General features: G+C 40.3%; 1 protein-coding gene across 1 annotated transcript in view; it reads left to right on the forward strand.

Annotated features, from left to right (window-relative positions):
- The window catches only part of HMCN1 (hemicentin 1), a 202,539-nt gene that overhangs the window by 145,918 nt on the left and 30,076 nt on the right, over positions 1–26,545 (forward strand). The window contains exons 53-81 of the mRNA XM_056356040.1: positions 726–876; positions 1,588–1,791; positions 2,828–2,941; positions 4,093–4,280; positions 4,837–4,933; positions 7,954–8,115; positions 9,099–9,212; positions 9,345–9,547; positions 9,779–9,860; positions 9,980–10,111; positions 10,337–10,486; positions 11,259–11,418; positions 11,998–12,122; positions 13,629–13,812; positions 13,979–14,076; positions 14,454–14,732; positions 15,323–15,513; positions 16,707–16,788; positions 17,586–17,722; positions 20,874–21,015; positions 22,085–22,229; positions 23,112–23,239; positions 23,632–23,788; positions 23,967–24,088; positions 24,291–24,455; positions 24,667–24,774; positions 25,277–25,414; positions 25,557–25,691; positions 25,965–26,234. Coding sequence (XP_056212015.1) covers positions 726–876; positions 1,588–1,791; positions 2,828–2,941; positions 4,093–4,280; positions 4,837–4,933; positions 7,954–8,115; positions 9,099–9,212; positions 9,345–9,547; positions 9,779–9,860; positions 9,980–10,111; positions 10,337–10,486; positions 11,259–11,418; positions 11,998–12,122; positions 13,629–13,812; positions 13,979–14,076; positions 14,454–14,732; positions 15,323–15,513; positions 16,707–16,788; positions 17,586–17,722; positions 20,874–21,015; positions 22,085–22,229; positions 23,112–23,239; positions 23,632–23,788; positions 23,967–24,088; positions 24,291–24,455; positions 24,667–24,774; positions 25,277–25,414; positions 25,557–25,691; positions 25,965–26,234 — 4,363 coding nt within the window. The remainder of the gene's footprint in view (positions 1–725; positions 877–1,587; positions 1,792–2,827; positions 2,942–4,092; positions 4,281–4,836; positions 4,934–7,953; positions 8,116–9,098; positions 9,213–9,344; positions 9,548–9,778; positions 9,861–9,979; positions 10,112–10,336; positions 10,487–11,258; positions 11,419–11,997; positions 12,123–13,628; positions 13,813–13,978; positions 14,077–14,453; positions 14,733–15,322; positions 15,514–16,706; positions 16,789–17,585; positions 17,723–20,873; positions 21,016–22,084; positions 22,230–23,111; positions 23,240–23,631; positions 23,789–23,966; positions 24,089–24,290; positions 24,456–24,666; positions 24,775–25,276; positions 25,415–25,556; positions 25,692–25,964; positions 26,235–26,545) is intronic.

A 26,545-nucleotide genomic window follows, 5' to 3' on the forward strand; every position in this document is an offset into this window, starting at 1 on the left:
CGTGCCCTTGCTGGGCAGCAGATGCTAGTGGTTGTTTGGCTCTAGGGTGAGTTAGATGAGTTGTTCAGCTCATAAAAAACACCTGATAGTTTTACATGTGTAGGTTTTACATCAGCTCATTGACTTGGCCGGTGACTGAACTCATGAGAGCCCTTACCTGCTGTGGACAGCGCTGCTCCTTCCAGCAGCAACTTCCAGCTGGGACTGGGAGTGATGTAAAACCGCATCCTCTTAGGAGACCACCTGCCAAGAGCAGAAAGGTGAAGAAGCAGAGTTTCTGACAACCATGAAAAGAAAACCATCTCCAGGAACATGGAGCTAGGTTCAAGTTTACTCAGGGAGGAAGGGCTTTTGGTCTGAGGGAGAGGAGGAGCAGATGAGAGGAGAGCTGGGCTGCCCCACCAGTGGCCAAGGCTGCCATCCCAAGAGCACCTGGCTTAGGACTGTGTCTGAAGTGGTGGCCCTCAGTAATTTGGTGTCCTAAGCAGCTGCTTGCTTTGCTTAGATCGAAAGCAGACCTTGCTGGAAGCATTAACAAAAACTGAAGGATGTTCTGTTGTTAGGAGTATCAAAACAGACAGAATACCAAAACGTGTTCTTCCTCCCAGTATACTGCCTAGGAAGGATTTTGAAACAAACTGAATGTGACCAGGAGACAGATATTACTTCCAGAAATATGGCTATGTTTTGACAAGTATTAATTTCCATGTAAAATTACATTACAGCCACTTAAACCAGATGATCATCTCATTATCCAAGCTAGTGGCCGGACTCTGCAGATTAAAGAGGCTCAAGTATCAGACACTGGTCGTTACACTTGTCTGGCATCCAACGTTGCTGGAGAGGATGAAGTGGAATTTGATGTAAATATACAAGGTAAACAGAGTTCAGATGATAAAATTCTTCTGGTAGCCTTCTTCTCTAATGTTCTGGGATGTTGGAATTCTTTACAATTTTGTATCCTTTAGGCCTGCTTGGTCCAATGCAATGCTTTTATGTTTTGTATGATTTTCATTTCATGTATATTTTGCTCATTTTTAAGAAATACAGTATTTGATTATTCTTTCTTTCATATTATGTGACCTATGCAGTATTTCTGAAGTCAGTGGAACGACATAGTAACTCTGATCTTCCTATAAATGACATGAAAAAGTTTTAATTCAGCTTTAACTAAGCTGTCATATTTTATTAATCTGTACTAAGTAGTACTTACAGACCCCAGACAAAAGCTGTCCATTGGCCTACACACTATATGTGAATACAAGAAAACAATCATTACTTATTTCAGAAAATTTAGATGAAATTATAACCAGAGGACTTACTCTTTAAATATTATAGTTGATTAATACCACCTGTGTTTTGTTATCAGGTATTCTTACACTGTTATTTATTAGTCTTCAGAAAATACCCAGTAAATTGCTCAATTATTCATTCTGGTGAAAAGAACTAGAATTTTCCTGGGTGATTTGAATTGAGGGGATGGGTTAGTTTAATACACTTAATTTTTACTGCTGGTATTTTAACAATTCTTTAAAACCAGCTATTTCTGCTGGAAAATTCTAATGTTTTTCCCCTCCTGGGTTGTAGTTCCTCCTAGTTTCCAAAAGCCTTACAAAGAATGGGAAGCTGGTAACACAGTAGATACAGGAAGAGGTGGAGAAAGTAAAGATGTGATTGTCAACAATCCCCTTTCGCTGTACTGCGAGACCAGTGCTGTTCCTCCCCCAGTTCTTACGTGGTACAAAGATGGCTATCCTCTGAGCTCCAGTGATAAAGTACTAATATTACCAGGTGAGTATTAAAATGTCACACTCTGACCTTAAGAAATGGTGTTAGTGCTAGTATTTGCATAGTAATAACAAACCTTCCCCCTTCAAAACTCTGCTTTAATGTTCTTTTCAGACTTTCTTGACTGGAAATGTTTCTCTCTGGTCCTTGGACTAAGCTGTTTCCTTCTTTCATTTAAAAAAATCATCCCTAAAATGGTGTGAATGTGACCACTTAACTTTTATATGATGTGTTGAAAAATGAAATACAACAATGATGCCTTCTCCCTGATGTGTTCCTGATTTATTGGCTTGTTAAGTTTTGCTTTGGCAAAATCGTAATTGGTGTAGAAAAGCCTCTCAACCAGGGAGTGAGGGATGCAAATAATGTTTTAGCAGAAAAATGACCACGAGCTCCTACTTAACGTCATACGGAAAAGGGAAAAAGGTGCTTACGATGCTGAGAGTACAAAAAGGGAGCCTTCCTGTGCAGAGGATGGTTTGGGATGGCGTGTGTAAAGAAGGGCAGTGGTGGGGATAATGGCTTTTTGTCCGGCTATTGCTTATCTCTTGGGACACCAATGACAGCCACTCCCAAAATGTATTCCCAATGTGTGCTCTCTGAAGCCATTTATGCGGCTATGCTTTGAATGAGGACTAGAGTGAAAAGTACCTGTAAGCTTCAGAAGTAATTTTTTTCTGTTTGGAACAGCTTTATCAGAATATTATGTGCTTATATTTTCTTCTGTCCTTGGTCACCTTGCTGAGAAATATATCTTTTTGATTGAAAAATAATGTCTGGCTGCATATTGCTGAAGAATGTTATTTCTTTATGTGGAATTAATTAGTCTTTTTTAACATTTCAGTATGGACATTGCTGAATTCCAAGTATCTGCCAGTAGAAAAAGTAGCTAGAAATAAAAGTGTTCAGTTACTTATAATTCAGAACAAATGTTGACCATTCATAAATTTGCTTGCTCAGGTCTCTTGTGAAATGTGGTGTGGAAATGATGGAAACTGCTTGATGATGCATTTAAACCTTGAATGCATTTGCCTTCCAGGAGGCCGAGTGTTGCAGATTCCGCGGGTGCAGGCTGAAGATGCCGGGAGATACATGTGTGTGGCAGTAAACGAAGCTGGGGAGGATTCCATTCATTACGATGTCCACGTGCTCTGTGAGCTTTCCTGATTTGCTTTTTCTTTTTAATAGCAAAAAAAAAGTTCAGTGTATTCTGAAGCACTATAGTCCAGATTTACTTAATGTTTTTAAAGTTCATAAACTCTGCATATTTGTAAACTATGGAATTAATGTGGTTATATAATGTGCTAGAGTTTTGTAGAAGTATACACAATTGGATGAAAATAGTGTTAATGTTGTTAGTTTGGTATGGTTTTAGGTTATTATTACAGGAACTCAATTGTGTTACCCCTGTCAGGCTTCACCAGAAAGAAAAGTATAGGTAGAAATCCAGGATTTATCTTGCTGTCTCTTGTTCCCTATCCAGTTTTCAGTTCAAAATTCTGACCTGCTGGACTTTTCTCTCCTTACTTTGGTCATCGCTGTCTAAAATACCTGCAAAACTCCCAAAGGCTTAAGGGAATTGATGATTTAGATCAACCACTGAATGCCTGCGTACGATCTGTTCACAAACGTTGCACAGAAAGGGCTTTTTCTGTCTGGTCTGGAGAGAAGGCAGCTCGGGGGGGGGGACCTTATCACTTTCTACAACTACCTGAAAGGAGGTTGGAGGCAGGCGGGGGTCAGTCTCTCCTCCCAGATAACAAGTGACAGGACAAGAGGAAACAGCCTCAACTTGCACCAGGGGAGGTTTAGATGGGATATTAAAAAAAGCGTCTTCACTGAAAGGTTGGTCAAGCCTTGGAACAGGCTGCCCGGGGAGGTGGTGGAAGCACCATCCCTGGAGGTGTTTAAAAGACGTGTAGATGCGGTGCTTAAGGGACACGGTTTAGTGCTGGACTTGGCAGTGCTGAGTTAATGGTTGGACTTGATGGTCTCAGAAGTCTTTTCCAACCTAAATGATTCTATGATGGACTAACTGGAAGATGAATTTTTACCTCTTCTTTATGGCGTAGTTCTCCTGAAGTCCTTTGTATTGTACTGATCTGTTCTAAATCTAGAAGTTAGTAGCTAAACTAGTCTTGGGATTTTATTAGCTCTCACCGTATTCGCTGAAGGTTTCACTAATTTCTTCTAAAAGCCTCATCTAAAAAATTTGTCTGCAATATTAAAAAAACCAACAAGACAACAGAAAACACGGAGTGGTGCTAAGCCACAGTATTCTTATTACATTTTGTTCTTTTGTAGTACCACCGTCCATTAGTGGAGCTGATAGTGATCTCCCTGAAGAAGTGACTGTGCTTGTGAACAAGGTTGCGGCGATGGACTGTGTTGCAAGTGGCAGCCCTTCTCCAAGTATTGCCTGGCAAAAGGACGGCCATCTCCTAGCAGAAGATGACAAACACACATTTTTGTCCAACGGAAGGAGGTTACAGGTAGCTCTTCGTGAAAAACTGATTTCTAGCGTCAAAAACACAAGCTGCCATAGAGACAAAACTGTTTAGGTATGCTGAGCATGCGATTCTGAATTACTATTTTTTTTCTACAAGGTGTCGCAGAAGCAAGGAGTTGTTGTCCCTTGCTCCTGTCCCTGAGATGCTGCTGCCTCTCACTCCTGTGCAGTTCCCTCAGTTGTGCTAACCCAACTGGTTGTGAGGTCATGCTGTGACCTGCATCGGTGAAATCACTTGGTTTAAAATAACATTGACTTTCGTGAAGAACAGCCTGTAGCTGTCAATTTTGTCCAAGTTTCCCTAATGGAGTTTAATTATTGCAAAATATATTCCTTTTTTTTTTTTTTAAGAAAATATTGTATTCTGAAGAATGACCCTTTCTGATCAATGAAAGAAATTGGATGAAAGTATTAAATCAGTTAGAGAGCTGAGCTTAATGCTCTCCGCTTGATGCTTTGACACTAAGTTGTCTTATGGATTAGCTCAACAACTATCTGTCTCTTTTTTTATTTGTTTTGTTGGGTTTTTTTCCCCTTAGATTTTGAATTCCCAAGTAACAGATACAGGCAGGTACGTGTGCATTGTGGAAAACATAGCTGGGAGCGCCAAGAAGTATTTTAACCTAAATGTTCATGGTAAGTAAAATAATCCATAATTATCTGATTATCTTCTTTCAAATGTTAGTTTAGCTTGAATGTGTTAGATTTAGCAGAGTGCTTCGGCACATACTTAGCTTTATGCAAGTAAAGTCATCTTATTGGATGTAATGGAGATTCTGACATACCAAGTTTAAAGTACCGTGGTAGCACATGGCTTTTGATACCACGTGCCTTTAGCTCCTTTTACGTATTCCGTATAGGTTGAATTTATTATTGAGGGAACCTTATGTACTGGCTGTATGTGTACACTGTGTAGGGGTTGCTAAGCCCTGAAATCATGAATTACAAACAGGTTGGATTATAGTCTGTTTTGATATGTTCATAAAATGCATTTTCCAAGAAAATTAACGATTAGAAAGCGTTAAACAGAGATACGACATTGTAAAAGCTAACTTTTAAAAAAAAATACTCTTTAAGATTTCTTTCTTCTATTTTTCTTTTGTTATGGAGTTAAAGTTAAAATAAATTTTGGCCTTAAGCGTCACAAGTCTAAAACAAATACAAGCCAGAAACTAAGATATTTTCCATTATTTTAAAAAATAGTCTCTCCACCACCTTCCCTTACCTCTCCTGATAGCTTCAGAAAATCAGGATATCTTTTTAAATAACATTTCAGAGTAAACCCTGACTTTCCCTTTTGTTTCTGCCCACTCTTCACCCCACTGCTTTCAGTTTTCCATTATGAATTGAAGATCAAATTAAGCATTATTCCCACAAATTCATCCCCACCATTACGTTTTAAAACCTACCCAGGAATACTGGCCACAACATCTCTATCTGCTTCCACAGTACTATTTTTCACATCCTTGTTAGCTAGCTAATATTCTGATTACATAGCAGATAGAAAACAAGTGCTGTCTTATCTCTCTCTTGCTTAAATTTAGTACCAGCATCCCAGGAGTCTGACGATTTGAGTTGTTACATACAGAAGAAATAATTTTTTTTTTCTCATTCATACATGCAGCAGATTTACATACTAAGTGAATTTATGATGCATTTTTCTGCTCTGTAATACAAATATAAATAGTCAAAAATAGTATTGTCATGGGAAGAGTTGCCCTGGAGTCATTCTCTGAGAAGTTATTTTCTTTCAGTGGAGTCTGTCCAGATTTCCCGATGTTTGAGTTTTGTTTTTAAATCAAAATACTTTGCTTTTATTTACATTTGTGGTTTAATTTAAACTTATTGTCTTTAAAATATTTATTTCTAATGACTATAGTTTAATACTATTATTTTGAAAGAAATATCTGAATGAAGCTTTAATTCTAGCTTAACAGTATCACCAGTTTAGATCTATTACTCTCTATGTATGTGGTTTCATTTGAAGAGAGAGACTATAGGTTCAGGAAGGGATTGAAGGACTGATGAAAACGCCTTGTCACTAAGCAGCATGATCTTTGTTTTGTCAGTGTCAAAAAAAGGTCTTTTTCCAGCATTTTTGTAAGTTTCTGTTGGAACTACTTTCATAGATTATAATAAAATATTAAAGATGATGCTCTTGACTAAGTTGAGAAATTCACTTCTTAACTCAAAGGTGAGCAATAAAACTAAAATAAAACCTTTGAAAACATGAAAAATACCCAGTTTTAAAATCTTAACCTCTGACCTTAATATATAATAAATAGGTAATTTTCACACTAAATACTAAAATTGAGCCCACTTACTACATCTGTAGGCACACAGGAATACCTTCGCATATGTGGATTACCTGTGGTGCGTTTGTGAGCGCTTTGCACGGGGGGGGGGGCGGCTGTGGAATTTGAAATCTACCACTTGCATAGTTTAAGGAAAATTCATTAAAAGATAGCTCAGATTTGGCCCTGTATATTAAATTGACCACTGTCTTGCACTGCCAATAGTCACATCTGTGGGAAAGTAACTGTAAAAGTAAACAAATACAAGTAACTATAAAATATCAGATCAGAATTCTCCGTTTATTCTAGTGAACCATGTAGTGCTCATTATAAGGGAAATAAACTTCACTTGTTCCAAGTTGAAAAATATGGACTGAATTCCCCCGTTTACATTGACTCCTCTTGTTTCTGCAGTGCCACAGAGGAGCAATAAACTTGGCTTAATGACTGTTTTGTGTCATTCAAGTGACAGAAAGCAGCTGGAGTATTTCTGGTGGATACGATCCAAAATACTTTCACATTTCTGTCTTTGAAGAAGAGGATTCCATGTGTTCTTTGGAATGTTTTTTCCACCCAATAGAGCCAAGAACATGCTTTTGCTTTCCTTTTAAGCGTTTTATATAGCCACACTGCAAAGACATAGAGACTAAAACTTGGGATCTATTAAAAGGAAGAGATTTACAGCTATTTCATTTTAAATAGTTCTTGTAGAAAGGTGAAATGCCAAAATATTATTGTATTTAAAAATACTGGGACTTGTAAGCTTGAAATTGCACCCCTTAGAGCAGTGCTGGCATGCCAGAATTTTAAACTGCTTAGCTCACTACTGAACAACACATTTGTCTGGATAACAGAAGAGCTCTGAACTGTATCACAAGGAATCCTTTCTGGTTCTCTATAATGATAAAATGGACTATTTCAGAAAGCGTATGAGCAATACAGTTATCAGGAAGAAACGATACTCAGTCATCCCACATATCCTGACAAGGTAAATGTAATCTGTCCTGCCCGACATAGCGAATGCCCTACGAGTACAGCGTTTTAAAACTGATAGTGCATTAGTCAGGAACTGCAGGATCCTCTTACAGGTTAATTAGCCTTCCCAAATCTCAAGCACAGGACTGCAAATGAAATAACTGACATTTTTGTGAGTTACAGGAAAAGGAATGACCATTAGATCAGCTTCAGTCGTATTTCCAGATAGATCCAAAACAGCAGTGGATCCATTCACAGGATGTGAAAGATTTTTGCAGCTTGGCCCTTTGGCAAAACTCAGCAATTCAGCTTTGAGTAAATCAGGATCTTGTGGAATATTGTTTGCTGATACTGTGATAGATACTATAAATGTATTTCTCTCTCTAGTTCCTCCAAGTGTTGTTGGTAATAATCCTGAGAATTTGACTGTGGTGGTGAATAATTTCATCTCTCTGAGTTGCGAGGTGACTGGCTTTCCACCTCCTGATCTCAGCTGGCTCAAGAATGGAAAACCTATCAGTTCCAACACCAACACTTTTATTGTGCCTGGTGAGGAATCTCAGCTATTTCTACAGCCTTTGGACTCAGCTTCTGACTCTTTTGTTTTGATAAGAGCAATGGCCGCTATTTATGGAGCTGGTATATTCTTACTGTTGCTCCAGTGAGTAGACAAGACGCTTGGCCTACTGTGTTTAATAATTTCTTGGCTGTTGGGTGGGTTCCCTTAAAGAAAACTGGCTCAGGCTGAAAGCTGCTGAAATTAACTGCGGCGAAAAGACCTAGAGGGCAAGCCACAGAACAGAGATATGCTGATGTAAGTATTGATTAAAGTTGAGTCACTTAGACTCGCTTTTCAAAGAAATGACCAGAAATTATGACAGAGGCCAAGATAAATTCTGCTGCCTTAGATGACAAAAAGTAACAACCTTCATGTTGAATTCAGTGGGAAACTGGATTCACCCTGCTGAACTCTCAGGAAGAAATCCTTGCATTCTGAGATCTCCTGAAGCCGCTTGCTAAATAAGGTCCATGAGCGCCAGTGCCATTTCTGCTCCTGCTGCTTATCTTCAGCCCAGGGTATCAAGTGAAGGTCACTCGCTGTGTTGCTCTGTCCTGTCTTGCTGGCATAATGGGGCTGGGGGCTGTGGTACAGCACGGAGTCAGGCACAGGCATGGAAATCGCTAATGGCAGTAGAGGCACGTGCAGATCAGTCACGTAGCTTCACGAACGGAGAAGGTGAGAGTGGGGAATAAAGAATGGGGTAGTGACAGTTCAGTGGGAAGGGCACGGCTGTGGCAGGTGACAGCAGTTAGCAGCTACGCCACAAACAGGTCTAAAAGGAGTATTTGTGCTTCTAACTTCCAATTATCAATGCTAATAGAATTTACCCTAAAATTTTACTACTTTGACTGGATTCTGAGGTTATATTTGGTGTCTGTGCTCAGTCTGCTCAACCGGCAGTTTTAAGGTAGCATTTGAGATTGATACGGTAACCACAGAATAAAGCTCAAGCCTTCTCCCTTTCCGTCAGGTGCTCGGACTCTGCAGATTCCCCGAGCCAAACTACCGGATGATGGTGAATATACTTGTATTGCCAGAAACCAAGCTGGGGAAAGCCAGAAGAAGAGTTTCCTAACCATCCTTGGTTCGTTTGTTACTGGTTTCTGAAATAATATCTATTGCTTTGAAAATGCAGTATTTTGTATTTATTTTCATTAGCTTGTTTTCTGCCCTTTCACAAAACCAACACAGAAATAATTCTAAGCTTCTTCTACAGTGCCCCCAAGCATCAAAGACCATAGTGGAACCTCACTGACCATGCTGAACGTGAGAGTGGGTGCCCCGGTGACATTAGAGTGTGAATCCAATGCTATTCCCCCACCGGTCATCACCTGGTACAAGAACAGGCGCATAATTTCAGAGTCGGCAAATGTGGAGATCTTAGCAGAGGGGCAAACGTTACGAATCAAGGGTGCTGAGGTAGGCCAGGCTTGTGGGATGCTGCAACTGCCGCTACTCTGCTACGGTTAGGCAGTTATTTTGCTCTTTGTTGCGGTGTTCTGCTAGCTGTACGTAGGAGATGTATTTGCTGGAGGCCTTTTAGTCTGTGGAAGGGACCTTAAGTTGGCAGAGGCAAAGGCTGTTAATCTAAACGGTAGCATTAAAATGAAACTCCATAATAAGGCTTTTCCTTATTTATTTTCATTTTAGGTTTCTGACACGGGCCAATATGTGTGCAAAGCCATAAATATTGCAGGGCGAGATGATAAAAATTTCCATCTTAATGTTTATGGTGAGCATACTCTGCATTATCTGCAGTAGTTATTATGATACCACAGACATTGTAGAGCAGACAATTCAAAATGAGTTTACAAAAATGTACCACTCTTATTGCTTCCATTAAATTTATAGTGCCACCAAATATAGAGGGCCCTGAGCAAGAGTCGGTCCATGAAGCTATCGGTAATCCTGTTACCTTTGTGTGCGATGCTGCTGGAATTCCTCCACCAACATTATTGTGGCTTAAGAATGGAAAACCAATAGGTAATGTTCTCTCATGCTCTTTACTGCTCTTTTTTACCCCTTTGGGGCACCACTGTGCTATTTGCTGTCTGTTCTTTGATTCTTCTTCATCTGTTTCTAGACAGACTCTTATGTTAACTGATTGGTATCTTTGTTTTTCTTGGAAATTTCGATGAAAAAAATTCTCAGGATATGTTTGCTTTCTGTGGCCTGGCTTGGAATGACTACTTGTTTACATATTTTCAGAAAACTCCGATTCTCTTGAAGTTCATATTTTATCTGGTGGAAGCAAGCTTCAGATTGCTCGTTCTCAGCTTCTAGACAGTGGGACATACACATGTATTGCCTCAAATATAGAGGGAAAAGCCCAGAAAACTTACGTGCTTTCCATTCAAGGTAAGGCATGAGAATGATGAGCAGAACTGGTTAATACTTGGTTGGGTATGACGCTGTGTCTGTGCTAGAGACACTGAGATAAGACCAGTGTAGAAATGTAGAAATGCGGAGAATTTGGATCGTTATTTCTATTAGCTGCAAGCAGTGGGGAAAAATGCTTAGAGGATTATATACTGTTAGTCAGAAATTTGCATGAAAAAGAATATTCTTAACCTCTGATTGTAGGAGAACTTGAAAGCAATCAGGAGGGATCACATCCTTCCTCCTGCTGAACACTGAAGCTACCTTGGTTGACTGAGTGTGGAGCACCACGCATCTGTGCATTCGGAAGCAGTGATACCTGTAGCCTTGTTTGCCAGAGCCAGCAGGAGGAGATAGGGAAGAAATACCGGCAGAATTTCCTTATGATTTTTTTCCCTACCCTGGTCAAATGAGAAACCCTTTATTTAATGAAATGGGATTTTGCCACAATATTGTACCTGTTAGCACTGTTTGAGCAGATAACTGTAGATATTAAATATAAGGGCAAAGATACATGTTTGTAATATTTTTTTTTAAATTAGCTGTTTTAAGAAATGTTTAAAGCGGCTTTGAATTTATCTTTGCAGAGCTCCCTCTAGAAACAATGTAATTACACACTTTCTAAACTGAGTTTGAATGGAGGTACTGCAATAAATGCTATCACTCATGAGCTACCGCAGTGTAAGTTTTTATAGTTTAGATTATGTTTCTTGCTGATGAATCTTCTCCTCCCTCCATTGTGCTTTTCCAGTTCCTCCTAATATTGTGGGCTCTGAGATGCCTAGTGAGGTTGGCGTCCTCCTGGGAGAAAGCCTCCAGCTCGTCTGCAATGCCAATGGAGTGCCCACACCTGTTATGCAATGGCTTAAAGATGGAAAACCAGTTGCCAGTGACGATTTACAAAGAATGAGGCAAGCAGAACTAAGCAGACACTGCATTCTCTTCTGTAATTTTAAACCTTTAGAGGGTCTTAGAGAGGGAGCATGAGGGAGGGCCCTAGGAGGTCTTGTAAAGAGGACCTGAACCCTAGCTCAGCCAGGTCAAGAACATTGTCTCCCTCTTTAGCTTCTATAAATCTAGTATACTTTGTTACTAATTTGATTTTTATTTTTTTTTGGTGCAGAGATAAGCATATGATACCTATTACTGTCTCAGTTAATAATTTCCATTAAAGTTCATCAGGTTCATTAAAGTTTATGAAGGTTGGTAAGTTCCACTCAGTTCCTTGGAGGGGAAAAAATCTGAGATGTTAAAACATTTTACTTTTGATGCTTTTCGTTATGGGTTCTTCAGAAGCCTGCCTGGAATTGAATCTCAATACAAGGTTAAACAGGGCATCTCCAGGAAAAACTTCCTGGCCTATCTTTAAGGTTCTCTCCCTGATTTCCCAAGAGGATAGAGGTAGTTGATTTCAATGTACAAACCCGTTTATTTACCAGGTCACAGGAACACGTAAACGAACTCACCCTGGTTTATGTCCTTCCTCGCAGAGTGACTCCAGATGGCAGCACATTAAACATTTTCAGAGCTCTCAGCTCTGACACAGGCAAGTACACCTGTGTGGCTACCAATCCTGCAGGAGAGGAAGACCGGATTTTCAACTTGAATGTATATGGTGAGTTTTCACAGATGTGAAGCTGAGATCTGGTCCATAATCCTGTCTTTGTAAGCACTCCCAGGAGAGGGCCAAGAAACGAATGCCTGTCTTCAGTGTAATAGTACATGCACATGTTTCCAATTTCATGTACCGTAGATACCACGGTATATTATACAGGATGTTCTGTTAATGACAAAATGATTGAAATCGCTGGTGAGTGTGTCTTGGGATAAACAGAAATTAATTCCTTTGGTATATTTCATAATAGAGGAATTCTGCTTGTGGTGATTTTTTTTTTTTTTCTTGCAGAGAAAGATTTGCTTGAGGCTGATTTACTATGATACTGCTTTTTTGATGTGTTAGTTTATCTTCACTAATTCCAATCAAAGTACATCAGCTAAACCCAGAGTAGTGTGGTAGGGAACTAATAGTTAAAGGTCCCTAGAGTTTAAAAGAAAAACGATAGTTTTGGAGGAAATTCTTCTCTTGCACAGTTTGACGTACAGAAGATAGTGAGCATAACTCTTCTCCAGCAGTGTAAAGAGTGGATATTTTTATTTTATGCCTATTAAGTACAATGATAGTGTGAAAGAGTGAAACTGGGCAGCATTTCACAGTGGTGTGTCTGTCCTGGTTGTACAGACTCAGAATCAATTGGACTATGGGCACGAGCACAGTAGCAGGAGATGACCTTTGATGTAACAGATAACAGCTGAATGGCACAGGACACGCGTCTGGGACGGAATGGCACTGCACAGCAGTGGGGATTTTGGGGATCAGTTTGTTTTGGTTGAGGTTCAAGTAATGACCAGCTTCAGTGGTCCTATCTATGCAACTGCCGTGGTGTGTGGTGGGATCTTGAGTCAGCCAGAGCTTGGAGCTGCACGTGGCTGTGCCGCCTTTATCTAGTGAGTCCCCCCCCTTGCCCCCAGGACCGAGGCTTTCAAACTAACCTCCAAAACCAAAAAGCCCCAGAAGCAGTCCTGTTAGAATAATCTGCCAGAATACTTAACTAGGCATCTTGAAATGTTCTGTGTTGAAGAATGAAGTCAGCATACGCATTTAGAAGTCGATGGGCTTTCTTCCTGCATGATTCTAGCTTTCACTGTATAAAAGATTTATTTAAGGAGGTAGGTTTGGCAGCAAACTGCCAAGTCCCCCGTGGCCCTTAAGCAGTTCAGCCCATCCCCTCTGAGGCGTGACCACTTGTTCCTTCCTGCGTTGTTATTCTCCCCCCATGTGCTTCAGGCTCTGAACCCCCTTGTTTGCCACAGCCTGACAAATCGAAGAGGTAATCCTACTGCTGTAGATGCACTAAAATGCATCTGATTTAAAATACGTAAACAGATAATTTATTAGTGCTCAATATAATTGTTAGAGGATTTACTCTTAAAAAAAAATGGGGATGATCTTGTTAAACTGTCTGTGGGTCATTAGGTGCAGGATTTTCAGCAAGGTAACAATTGTGGAATTATTTTAAGAGCCAGTTTTAATATCTTCCTTTTCAACATTTACAAAATGTAGTTCCTCCGACAATAGCTGATAATAAAGACGAACCAGAGGACCTCACTGCCCTTTTGGACACCTCCCTAAATATTGAATGTACTGCTACTGGAACCCCACCACCACAGATAAACTGGCTAAAGAATGGCCTTCCTCTGTCTGTCTCCTCCCAAATCAGGTTGTTGTCAGCTGGGCAAATTCTCAGGTTGGTTTTCATCTATTTTAACTAGCTGAGTTTTCTGTTCTCTTTTGCTATATCGGCATGATTCTGCTAGTATTTTTGGAAGCGAGAGTAAAATTTGATCCAAAGTGTGCCATAATAAAAATAATGTATGCCATTTACAGCTTGCTTAAAATTGTTTTCTCTTTAGACTTGCCCGTGTGCAGATACCTGATACTGGTGTGTACACTTGTGTAGCATCTAACAGGGCTGGAGTGGACAACAAACATTTCAAACTTCAGATTTTTGGTGAGTTTCTTTGCAGTGCTTTATGTAAAGAATCTTATTTCTTAATTTTGTAAACCTAATATTCAGTTTTCTTTCTCGCCAACACGAACCTGCAGGCAGTCACAAGTATCTCTTATGTAGGTAGGGGAAACATGGGGGAAACAGTAACTTTTCAGTGTTTTTTTTTAATAATTGTTTTAACCCTAGAAGAGTCCTTACTGGAATTGGCACCCATAATGTGTCACAGATTTTTTAGAAATAATAATAATGTGTTAACACATGCTAAACATGAATGTAAGCAGGGAAATGTAAAAGGGTAGCTGCCTTCCGAATTTCTTATATTCAGAATTAACGTCTGGGTTGTGCTCTGTATGAACCCAGTTGTCGTTTCTCGGCAGTGCCACCAAACTTGGATAACGCCGGAGGAACAGAGGACGTGACTGTAGTGAGAGGCAGTTCAGCTTCGATGAAGTGTCTCACTGATGGCACTCCTGCCCCCACCATGTCCTGGTTTAAAAATGGACATCCTGTAAGCCTCGGGGCTCACCTGATGCCAAGTAACCAAGGAATGGTCCTTCATTTTGCGAAAGCAGAGATCGGTGACACAGGCAAATACACTTGTGTGGCATCCAATGAAGCTGGAGATACCAGCAAGCACTTTTCCCTAAAAGTGCTGGGTAAGTGTTAACCTTTCAGTTGAACAAAATGTGAGCAGTTAGTGAGTATTTACTCAGGACAACAATTAAGAAGAATGCTCTAGGGATAAGGAGTATTTTCAAGGAACATTTGCTGTCATAATGAGAGAAATGGAAGATACCTAAAGACTTGTGAATGTGTAATATAGTATATATTTCCCAACAGTTCTGGAGTACTGAAATATGCTATAATTAATAGTAACTAATTTACAAAAAATATGGTTTAAATTAATAACTTTGGTTAGTAGAAATGTAGCTTGACAGGATGATAGCAGAACTGAAGGCATAGCTGAAGGTAAAACAGCTAAAGGGATAATAAATATATTCACCGATAGTATATACTCTATTTTACTTGGATTGTGAAAACATTTTCTAACTAATAATTCCAAATCATAAAATATGCAAATTAATAGAGGCAGGTGGAAATTACATGAGATACTCAGTGAGTTCATGACAGAGTCAGAAATAATACCAATGTAGACTACTTCTGCAAACTCTAACCCCGAGCCTGTGTATCATGTTCTGTAGGCTTTTTGAGTCAGGAAAGAGCTCAAATGTTTTTCCTTCTGCAGAGCCGCCTCACATCAACGGTACAGATGAACCAGAAGAGCTCTCTGTCATCGTTAACAACCCTCTGGAACTCCTCTGCATCTCGTCTGGCATTCCGGTCCCCAAAATCTCATGGATGAAGGATGGGCGCCCGCTGTTGCAGAATGACAATGTTCATGTCCTAAGAGAAGTCCTTCGAATAGCCAGTGCTCAGGTGAAGTTGTGGTGGCCAAACAAGCTCAGTTTTGCAAAGCCTAGAGGAGTGTGCAGAACTGCCTGCTATTAGGACCATCCTAAGAGAAGACCTAAAAAGCCTCTATAAAATCGTCCACCTGCATCTGCGGTTAGAGAATATATTTTTCAAGCCTTGCCTTGGAGTTTTCCAGACAGAACAAACATCAGTATTATGGGTTGAGAGTGCTCAAGCACTTCTGCCTCTTCTGAGTATTACTGTTTCAACTTCATTTCAGAATTCTGTAATTGTTTTATTTATTGGTGCTTCTTGTTACAAAGCAGAACAACTACTGCTAGGGACTCCTCTTTTTCTGGGGTTATTTCTGGGTTTAGCCTGTGTTTGTAATCGCTTCGTGTTCATTTCCTACCAGTTTGACTCTTGTTACTAGCTCTTGCTTTTCTTCTTTTGTGTTTTGCAGTTCCTCCTCAGCCTTTCCTCTCTTTCCATCAGCTCAGATGTTATTAATATCCATTTGCTTCTCACATGTATAAGCCATAGACTACAGAGAAAAGCTGCATTTGCAGTCATCTGTGTGCAAGTTAATGAAAAATAAATTAAGGCAATAGAAAGACTCTCAGATGAATTCAGACAATAAAAGAGCCCAGGGAAAAATAACCTTTAAAAACCTGCACCGATAAACTAAGGCTGTATTCAGCTGTGGACAGCCAGACTGCAGTTCACCAAGCAGACATGGGACAGGGCTCGGGACTGATTGCTGCTCGTTTTGTTGGTAAAGCAAACACTTGTCTTTACAATAAAGAGTTTACAGGAAGGAGAAAGTATAAAGGTTTTAATGAGCATGTGTGCACAAAAAAAATTGCCATAATACCCAAAAGTGACCCTTGCTTAGATGGATACCTGTAACCAGTTCCATCTTTATTGATCACCTGTTGCAAAAACCGTCACAGAGAGAAGGGTTCTTGCTGGAGACACATTATCCAGAGATATTTTATGGGATCCTGCAACTCCTAATCCATCTCTGTACAATCCTATCATGGTAAAATAGCCAAGTTTTCAAGAACTTCATTAATTTATTTTCAGGCATTCCTTTTCTGTTGTGTTCGTGCTCAAGTGCTGCCTGTTATATGTTGTTGTCCATGTTTGTATTTCACGGCTTTTTGAATTGTTCCCATATTCTGAGGTTTCTGCTGAAGTTGTTCCTGTGTTTCTAGGTGGAGGACACGGGAAGATACACGTGTTTGGCATCTAGCCCAGCAGGAGATGACGATAAGGAGTATTTAGTAAGAGTGCATGGTAAGTTTAATTTAGGAAAAAATGTATTCCTTCAAAGTGTAAACTACTAAGGTACATACCCGATCTTATTTTACATGTTAAATATTACTAAAGAAGAAATATTACATATTTTGACAAAGTGATATTATACCGTATTAACATAATAAACATTTCTAAATAAGGGTAACTGTTCTGAACGTGATACACAGTTAAAAGGGAAAGTTCCATGTCATGCAACTAATTTCTGTTATAATTCTAAGTCTCACATTTTTTAATACCTAGGAAGTTTATAGATATCAGTGTGCAGGCAGATTGAGTTTGTTGCGCTTGTTGAAAAAGGATGTGAAGTATACCGATACCTGTGATCATTGTAGGGTTTCGGTAGAAAAAGGTAAGAAATGTATTTAGAAATGAACACACGAAATGTAACAACAGTAAAGGAAGTTTAAGTGGGATTTCTGCAGTTCTAAAATATGCCTTGAGTTGCTTCTTGATTATAGCTCCCATGCTTATTGATGAACAGTTCATGGAACTTTGGTGATGTCTGCTTTGTCTGGCTTAAATGCTGGTAGTCTCACTGAGAAGGGACTTCAATTTCTGTCACAGTAGTTTCCACTGTGTGACTTGGGAAACAGGTTTCACCAGTTAAAGAGCTGTGGCATATTTAACACAGGTATTGAAAGGCAGAACTAATTAATGTTACTGTAACTTTGCATTTATTTTAAACTTAAGAAATAAATTGGAAATTTTCAATGACTGATTTTAATGGTAGCTCATATGTGTGGTGGTGTTTGTTTTTTTTTTAATTTTTATAACAGTTCCTCCTAACATTGCTGGTACCGGTGGTCCACAGGACCTCACTGTGTTGCAGAACAGACAAGTTATACTGGAATGCAAGTCAGATGCGGTGCCACCTCCAACAATCTCGTGGCTTAGAAATGGAGAACTTTTAGAGGTATAGCGGTTACATTATTTGTACTAGTCTTTTGCTCCCTTGATTTTTTTACACACAGTGCTTGAGGTTTCTTATTCTGCTCACTTGCCCCTTCAGTGCAGTCCAAGTTACGGTGCCTTGATCGAGAGAAGCTGAGTAGCCCCAGTGCAAATACAGTTAGTCCTAAATGAGTACCTGAAGCTAGCAAGCATGTGAAGTGGCCATCCCGCTGTTACTTGTTCTTTTTTCCTTTAGGGGGATCCCTTGCTCCTCCTGGATCCTCTGAACAATGCTAGAAGCCTTCGGTATACTCCTGAATGGCTTCCCAGGAAAGGTAGCTGAGAAAAGACTACACTATATGTTTCCTTTGGGTATATTATGCATCCTCATATTCTAGTAGCATTTAGAAAGGAATTTACATTAATTTACGTTGGAAAAGAGAAAAAAAAGAAAAGGAAAGAAAAAGGGTTTCTAATCACCACAGTTTTGTATCAAATGCATCTTTTTCACTCAGAATTCTGTGTAGTGTCACATTAAGGCATCGAGTCTTTGCTGGTTGAGAGAAAATTAGCAAGACGAGGATGGTTTATACAGAAAGAATTTTTTACTTCCCATCCTCTTTCTTGGGGTCACTCAGAAACCAGGTGCTTTCCAACTGAACCATTTAAGTTCAGTTATTAATTGAACTCAATTAATTGATAATTTTCCCTCAATTGATCTTTATTCATTAACAAGAGGAAACAAATTCAGCTTATGAGTTGTGTCTCCCTTAACTCAACCTTAACACAACCTCAACTGTAGTCCATCAGTAGTCCTCACCTGAAGTTCTGCTTATTTGCCTTTCCTTCTCATATGCCATTCCTCAGACTCTTTCTCTATTGTAAATTAAAAAGCATGAAGTATTACTGCAAGAAGTAAAAATATGGTGGGCAATTATGTGTTACTAAGCGCTGCTAGGGCATGCGACCTTGAATGTAGCACAAGAACTAGCTAGAAACAAGTTTAACAGAAGCACTCTTCTGCGTGGTTAATCCGTTGATTTGGGTAGTGGGGTTTTTTTATGAAAGGTTGAACGAGGCTTGGAAGTTAAATACGTGAATACTTTTTGCCTCGGTCCTCCTTGGAAAGATTGTGTTTTAAAAGCAGTAGTTAAGAAAAATAAACCATGAGAAGAAGCCACTGTTACAAATATTCCCCAGAAAACAAAGCAATAGAGGAGCACTATGATAGGTGTAGGTACTCAGCTGAGTTTTTTTAACAAGTATTTTTTAAAAAGTTAAAAAATTAACCTTTACAGTACTAGTTCTCCTCTTGCCTCATGAGTTCATGTTGGTGTGTGAGGGCGGAGGCATCTTGGTTGTGCAGTATGGTCAATCCCCCGCTTTCTGATTTATGATAGACTAGGGAATTTCAGTCTCTAGAGTTAGTTTTCCACCAGCACTAAATTTCAGTTACAAATTTAGTTCAGACATGGCAGTTTTAATTTGTCACGTGTACTTTGGGTAGCAGACAGGTTTACTCTTCCTTACTGTTCTTTTTAGTCTTCAGTTTAGCTTATATAAATATATACCCCAGGTATTAGGAAAATGTTGGTGTCCTATGGAATGCCTGTTTGCTTTCTCAACCTTAAAGAAATGTAATAGCCTATTAATACTAAGCAGCTGGAAAAGAGCTCTCCTCGGGTAGGGAAAGAGAGGTGCTCTGTGGCACAGCATCTTCGTTATCTTGGAAAAATGAGGTTTCACAGCGACAAGACAGGATTGGAGAAAGGTTATCAGGCTGCAGTGTGATTTCAGTTTAAATCATCACTGGTTTTGTGAAAAAGCCTTGTTTCACAGGGTGTCATTCCTCCTGGTTTTGTTGTCTTCCACTGTGCAGATTTTGAGGTCTGCTCCAGACCCCTGTATGCTCAGGGGTGTAATTGTGCAGCATCACTGGTTCTGGTAGCAGAGCTATGGGAAGATCTAGCCTCGTCCTTGCACTCTTCATTGATTTGGAAATGTGTTTTGAGTTTTAAATAAAGAAGTATGTAGGTAGGTAGGAGCATCTTGACCTAACCTGGCTTTATTTAAACATTAAAATAACTGCTTGAATTCGTATTTTTTCAAAGCTGGGTTTTCTGACATACCTTGAGTAGACCGTAGGGATCAAATGATAAGCTTTGTTGCCTGTCTTTCCTCATCGATATGCTTCTGTGTTTAGGAACCGTAGCACAGGCTGTGTACTCGACAGGAGATACCAGCCTTTACCCAAAATCTGTCTGTAATCCGCTCTGGTGGCGAATCGTGTCACCCGTGAGGCTTCAGCAGTGCCGTTCCTTCTGCACTGGCTGAGTCGTGCCTGGTGTCAGATGGGCGCGCTGGGGTGCTAGAGCAGAGGGTGCAGAACTGGAGGAGTTTTGCCTGTCTGATGCTGTTCTCAGGTCTTCTAACCAAAAGAGCAGATGGGAATGTCAGCTTTCACTTTCATCTCAAGTGTGGGTAGCACATACTGAAAAAGTTTGAGTTTCTGGTCTTTTTTTTGTTGTTGTTTATCCACTCAGGTTTTTGAACACTTGTAGTTGATGTTACTGCCAGTCATTCGTGCAGATATGACCCAGACTGATGTGGTAAAAAAGCTGTGACTTCAGGGGGCTGCCTAGCGGTGCTGTAGAGGGAGCGTAGAGCTGAGAAGAGTGGTATCCTCCTGTTCAGAAACGCTGGCTAGTAAACTTACTGGCTAGTAAACTTGGTAGGCTGAGTTCATGCTGGCTGTCACCTGGTCAAGGCTGTGATGTGTGACGAACAGTGTAGAGAAGCTTGCCTTTATTCTGCCTGTAGCGTGCATGGATTTTTGAAAAAGAAATACAATTCATCATGTGCTATTAGCTGTCCCTTTCTATAAAAACTCAAAAGCCCTTTGGGTACATAACCCCAAAAAGCTGTCTTGTTCAGACACACGTCCCAGCAGGGGTTTCAAGGGGGAGCCATTAAGCAAGCAGTTTTTAAAAGCTTTGTTTACCCTATCATCTTCACGGATGTAAACAAAGTTGAGCCAGCAATGAGTTCTGTCCCTGGTTTATCTTTGGCCTCTTTTCATGGCTTTTATTACTCCACAACGAAAGAATGTGCTGTGTTCATAAAGAGAGTAGTGGTAAAGTTAAATCTGTCAAACTCTCTCTCTTTCCCCTTAGGGAACTCCTCGAGTTCGAATCCTATCCAACGGACGATACCTGCAGATCAATAACGCTGACCTCAGCGATACAGCAAGCTATACATGTGTGGCAAGTAATATCGCAGGAAAAATGACCAGGGAGTTCATGCTGACAGTACATGGTAAAATCATGGATCCGGTCTTGTGCATTTTGATCTTTGTGGTATTTCTGCAGGAGTTGAAATGGCAAGAAAGAAACATTAGTAGTCTACTCCTAGCCAAGTGTTGGCCACGTCAGTTGTGTCTAAACTGTAGGACTACGTGTATTACCACACCGGTGCCACCATTGGAGTCCACAGCTGTCCCCTACACTAAAGGACCTGCTGGGGACTCACCATGGCTCACTCGCCATCTGTCTGTGCTTCCTGCTAGTGGAGGGTGCTGTGCGTGTGGCCGTTACCCTGATAGGGAGTCAGGATACATCCAGAATGAACACCCAGGTCCAGGACTGAGAAATGCTTTTGGATAAATTCAGAGAAATTCTTAAAAGCATTTGACTGGCACCTTGGGTGACTGGTTTCATAGCCGGCTTGGCCAACAGTTTGGCAAGTTACTTGCAAGCTGTGGTGGCTTATCTGGACCTGTAAGCAGGAGACAGTAGGAGGACAGGGCTTGAAGGGCCCTATGCATCTCGATACTTGTCCTGCGCTACCACAGCCTTGCCCTCAGTTTCCTTTTAAACCTAGATATTTTCTCACCTGTACTTTGATGAGATACTGTTCTGTTCTCACACACTCAGGTGATGATAAGGAACTTTTTTCCTATTTCTGTTCTGTTCATGACCCAGTCACGTGTACCTGCATTACACTGTGCCTCCCCAGGACTGTCCTTACTGGTCCAATGACAATTCTTTTTTTCTCCTTAATTTATAATTAGGAAGCACGGATATAACCTTAGCCTTATTTTGCTGACTTAAATATGCTGAACTCTTTTACTGTTTTAGCTATATGATGACCTTTGCAGTAACTTGCAAAGATGATTGTTACACTGCATTTCATACAAACTTTCCTTCTCGTTCCCTACTGCATCGTGGCAATTACTGTGCACTACACAAAACGGTAAGAAACTTGTTTCTGTCTTTGCAGTGATTCCCGTGTCTGTTACTGCATCTGGTTTCAAGTGTTTCGTTTCAGTCATTGCGGAGTGAAGTTTTTTATTTGCTTTGTATTATCAGCAATTTTCCCTTTACAGTGGCACCTACAATCCGAAGTGGTCCTCAGGCTGTTGTCGTGCGTATAAATGCTTCTGCTGTTCTGGAGTGTGTTGCAGAAGGAGTGCCGACCCCGAGAATTACATGGAGGAAGGATGGAGCTATTTTTACTGGAAACAACACGAGGTATTGTGCAGAAGCAGCATAAATATTCTTCATTGTTTTTTAAGAATGTATTAATTACAGAAAGATTAATTAAGACATCTGTGATTTGTAAATTAGTTTTGTTTTCACAGATCGGAACTAGCATATCTACTGTTATCTCGATCAGACCTAAATGTGGAAAATACAGTGATAGAAACAGTAACATAAAGAAGTTGTTCTACAGAAAAGTAGCATGCCAAAGGTTTCATGCTTTTGTTGTGAAGGACAAAAATCTCCTTTGACAACCAAATGTAGTAATAATTCTTCTGATATTAAAGATTTTGAACAGTAAACGTGAAAGATCCTTATCTTTTTTTTATGTATATGGAGTTTTGGGATTAGGCCAAGCAATTTCATGAAGACCAGAAGCTACCTGAGTGTACTTTGCAGTTTCTAATATATAAAACTTTCTGTAAATGTTTTAGTATCAACTTTTATTATAGTGAATGGTTTCCGTCTTCTGACTGTTTTAAGGGGAAGTAGTTTGGCATTTTCTGGAACTGAGCAAACACTAAAGAATTCAGTTACATTTCAAAGAAAAAAAGAAAGCATTAATTAGTGTTTTTTAAACTTAAATGAGAAACCATAAAAAGGGCTTTTGGATATTTTCTGCAAATCTGGCATCATTTATGTGTAACCACTGTGTCAGCTAAATTTCATAATTTCTCTGAAAAATGGATGTCCTGGGAAAGAGTGAGCTCAGGATAAGTGCAATAAATGAGAAAACCATGTGCACAGATTAAGACACCATGTGTTTAGGCTGTTTGTTGTGTACCCTGAGTCATCTTTTCCTTCTGCTCTACCAGGATAGCCTACGGTTCTGTTGATTGAGGGGCAGAAAAAAACCACATGGCTTTGTTTCAGATACTCCATGTTAGAGGATGGGTCTCTACACATCCACTCGGCACACGTGACTGACACGGGAAGATACGTGTGCATGGCAACCAGTACAGCTGGCACAGAACGCAAACGAATTGATCTGCAAGTTCTTGGTAGATATTTTTGTTTTAGATAAATATATGCATTTTTATAAGTCTGAAGTCCAATTTTATAATTTTTCTGTTCTGCCAGATCCAATTTTAAGTTTAGCCCCTTTTTAGCTGCTCTGGTTAAAAAAAAAATAAAATAAAAATAAAATTTATGGCCTTAGGAATACAACCCAAATATTCATGAAAAGAAAATATTTATTCCTTGTGCACTGGAACTAGAAAGGCTTGACACATGCCATGCTAAATGTTTAGTAACTTTAATACTGTCAAGTTACTCTTTATAAAAACCGAGTAAATGTGTTCAGGCAGTTCAGCTCTATATAGGTGTGAGAGAGGGGTGTGGGCATACATATATATATAATTACTCTGAATAATTATGCTTTGTTTGTCTTTAGTTCCTCCAACTATTGCTCCTGGACATACAAATATTACAGTTACTGTAAATGTGCAGACCACCTTGCCTTGTGAGACCACCGGAATTCCCAGACCAGCAATTAGCTGGAAAAAGAACGGGCATCTGCTTAGTGTTGACCAGAACCAGAATACATACAGGTGAGAGAGATTTTCTTTTCACCGTGGGTTTAAAGTTTTCAGGGATGATTTTGGCACTTTAAAAATCTAGCCACGCTTAAATGTAATCTTGTATAGCCAGCACATTCAGTGGTCTGATTACCTGAGAAGAAAAGAAGTATTTCAATGGCTTTTACTTTCTTCTCTTTTCTTTGTTCAGACTTCTATCTTCAGGTTCCTTAGTAATCATTTCTCCCACTGTGGATGACACTGCTGTCTATGAGTGCTCTGTGTCAAATGATGCAGGAGAAGATCAAAGAGCAGTTGAGCTCACTGTTCAAGGTAGAGGGGATATTGCTATTACATGTGTATGGCACCCAGAATTGCTTTGGGGCCTTCCAATGTTGAGATGAGATTTTTATATCATTCTTTTATGATACTGATATCCATAAGTCTCTGGTATTCCCAAGAGAGATAAGTTATTTCCAAAAATTCATAAAAATGAAAACGGGCAAGTAACCTTTATGCTGATTTTTGTTTTCAGTGCCCCCGTCCATAGCAGATGAAGCCACGGACCTTTTGGTAACAAAGCTGTCTCCAGTAGTGATTTCCTGCACTGCATCGGGGATTCCTGCCCCGTCAGTTCACTGGACCAAAAACGGCATAAAGTTGCTTCCCAGGGGAGATGGCTACAGAATTCTCTCCTCAGGTACTGTGCACGACTGGCGCTCAGCTGCAGAAAGTCAGAAAGTGAAAGGCTGTAGTTGTGCACATCCAGAAGTAATGAATTAATTAAATGCAAACAACCCCTCTCCAATTTCTTGGAATAAAAAGACACACCTCTTAAGACGGTGCTGCAGTAGAGTTTTCCTGTGAATGCGGCTGCTGCTGTGTGTTGTGACGCGCACTCTCTGCTGCAGGTGCTGTTGAGATCCCGGCTGCTCAGCTGGCGCACGGGGGGCAGTACACCTGCGTGGCCCGGAACGCGGCCGGCTCAGCCCACAGGCACGCCACTCTGCACGTTCAGGGTAAGATGGGAAGCTGAAGAGAAGGTGCATTCTCTCAGCACACGTTGCCCATTTAACACATACCTGTGCTGCGCAGTAACGGCGAGGCCAGGGTGGACCATCACGAGTAGTGTCCTGCTCAGCTGACTTCTTGTGGATGCGCTGATTATTCCCAAAGTCGTTACTCTGTGTGTTACAATTCCAGTACCTTGGATAGAGTCCCCCCACTCCATGCTGCTCTACTATTTTATTTTTTAGTGAGGTTTTTGTTTGCTTTTTGGTAAGTTAAAAGGTATTTGTGATGGCAAACTGCATGAGGTAGGGCCATATTCTACACACACACTCATGCTGAACGTGTTGCTATAGTTAAAAGCGCTTCCACTGAGCTCTTCATATGGGTAGCAGAATAAAACCATTGCTCGTACGGCCTCAGACTCTCGGGTTTTGCAATTTTAGCATCTCCTGTATTTTGTAGCCTTGAAGGTTAAACCTGTTGCATTTTTCTTTTTATTTCATTCCGCAGAACCACCAGTTATCCATACTCAGCCAGGGGCACTGGATGTCATTATGAACAATCCCATCCTACTACCATGTGAAGCGACGGGTACACCTCGACCCGTAGTAACATGGCAAAAGGAGGGCATCAATGTAGTCACAACAGGTAACCTCCTAAAGCCTGTATCTCCAGCCTAAGTGCTCTAACTTAGAAACTTGTTTTCTCTTTTCTGAATGTTCAAACTTAGATATAAGGAACCCCTTAATTTAAGAACAAAAGTGCCATACTTTGCTTGAATTTGTTTTAGGCAACAGTTACATGGTTCTTCCAAGTGGCAGTTTACAGATTGCGAAATCAAGTGTTGAAGATGCCGGCACTTACACATGTGTTGCTCAAAATCCAGCTGGCACTGCTCTGGGGAAGATCAAACTGAAAGTTCAAGGTAAATAATCTTTTAAACTCTTGTAGTGATTTACAGACAAGGAATTTGTGCATGCTTTCTGTTAGTCAAACACAATTCTGAGCAATAGAAACGGACCTCATGCTTTCCTATTTGATGTGATGCTGAATAGAGCCCAGGAGGTTTATTCCCTTTAGTTGGCTGTCTACTTTAGCATCAAAATAATCTTTCAGGATTATTTTCACGAAGAACTGAAGCGTTCCATGTTTCTTACAACATCAATTTCTTTTAAAAAAATTTCTGAATTCTTTTCAGTTCCTCCCGTTACCAAGCCACACCTCAAGGAATATGTTGTTCCTGTTGATCAGGCTGTCACACTGCAGTGTGAGGCTGAAGGCTACCCTGAGCCCGAGATCAGCTGGCGTAAGGATGGACAGCAAATAACGGAGTCTATTAGAAGAAGAATCCTTAGCACTGGTGCTCTGCAGGTTGTGTTTGTCCAGCCTGGTGACGCTGGCCGTTACACATGCATAGCAGCGAACCCTGCAGGGTCCAGCACTTCTAGCATGGAGCTCGCTGTGCACAGTAAGTGGGGCTGTACGGAAACAGGGCGTGTTGTCACAGCGTGTAACTGCAGAGAGTAAGGAGCTAGGATGTAAGGGAGGTGTTCAGGAAAATTAGCCTACTTAATGGTGAGTTTTATTGGGTTATAGTATCTATCAGCCACATTGCTTGAATTCAGGAAGAACATCACATTTCTGTAACTCGGTTTATATTTTGTTACAAGAATGTCACACGTTTCTCTGACATACTTAATGGTGGTCATTGATGGAGACAAGAAACAACAGAGAAGGTCCAGGCAATGGTTTCTTCAGTCCAGTATTGCACTATCCAAG

Source organism: Falco biarmicus, chromosome 11 (assembly GCF_023638135.1).
Source record: "Falco biarmicus isolate bFalBia1 chromosome 11, bFalBia1.pri, whole genome shotgun sequence".
NCBI lineage: Eukaryota > Metazoa > Chordata > Aves > Falconiformes > Falconidae > Falco > Falco biarmicus.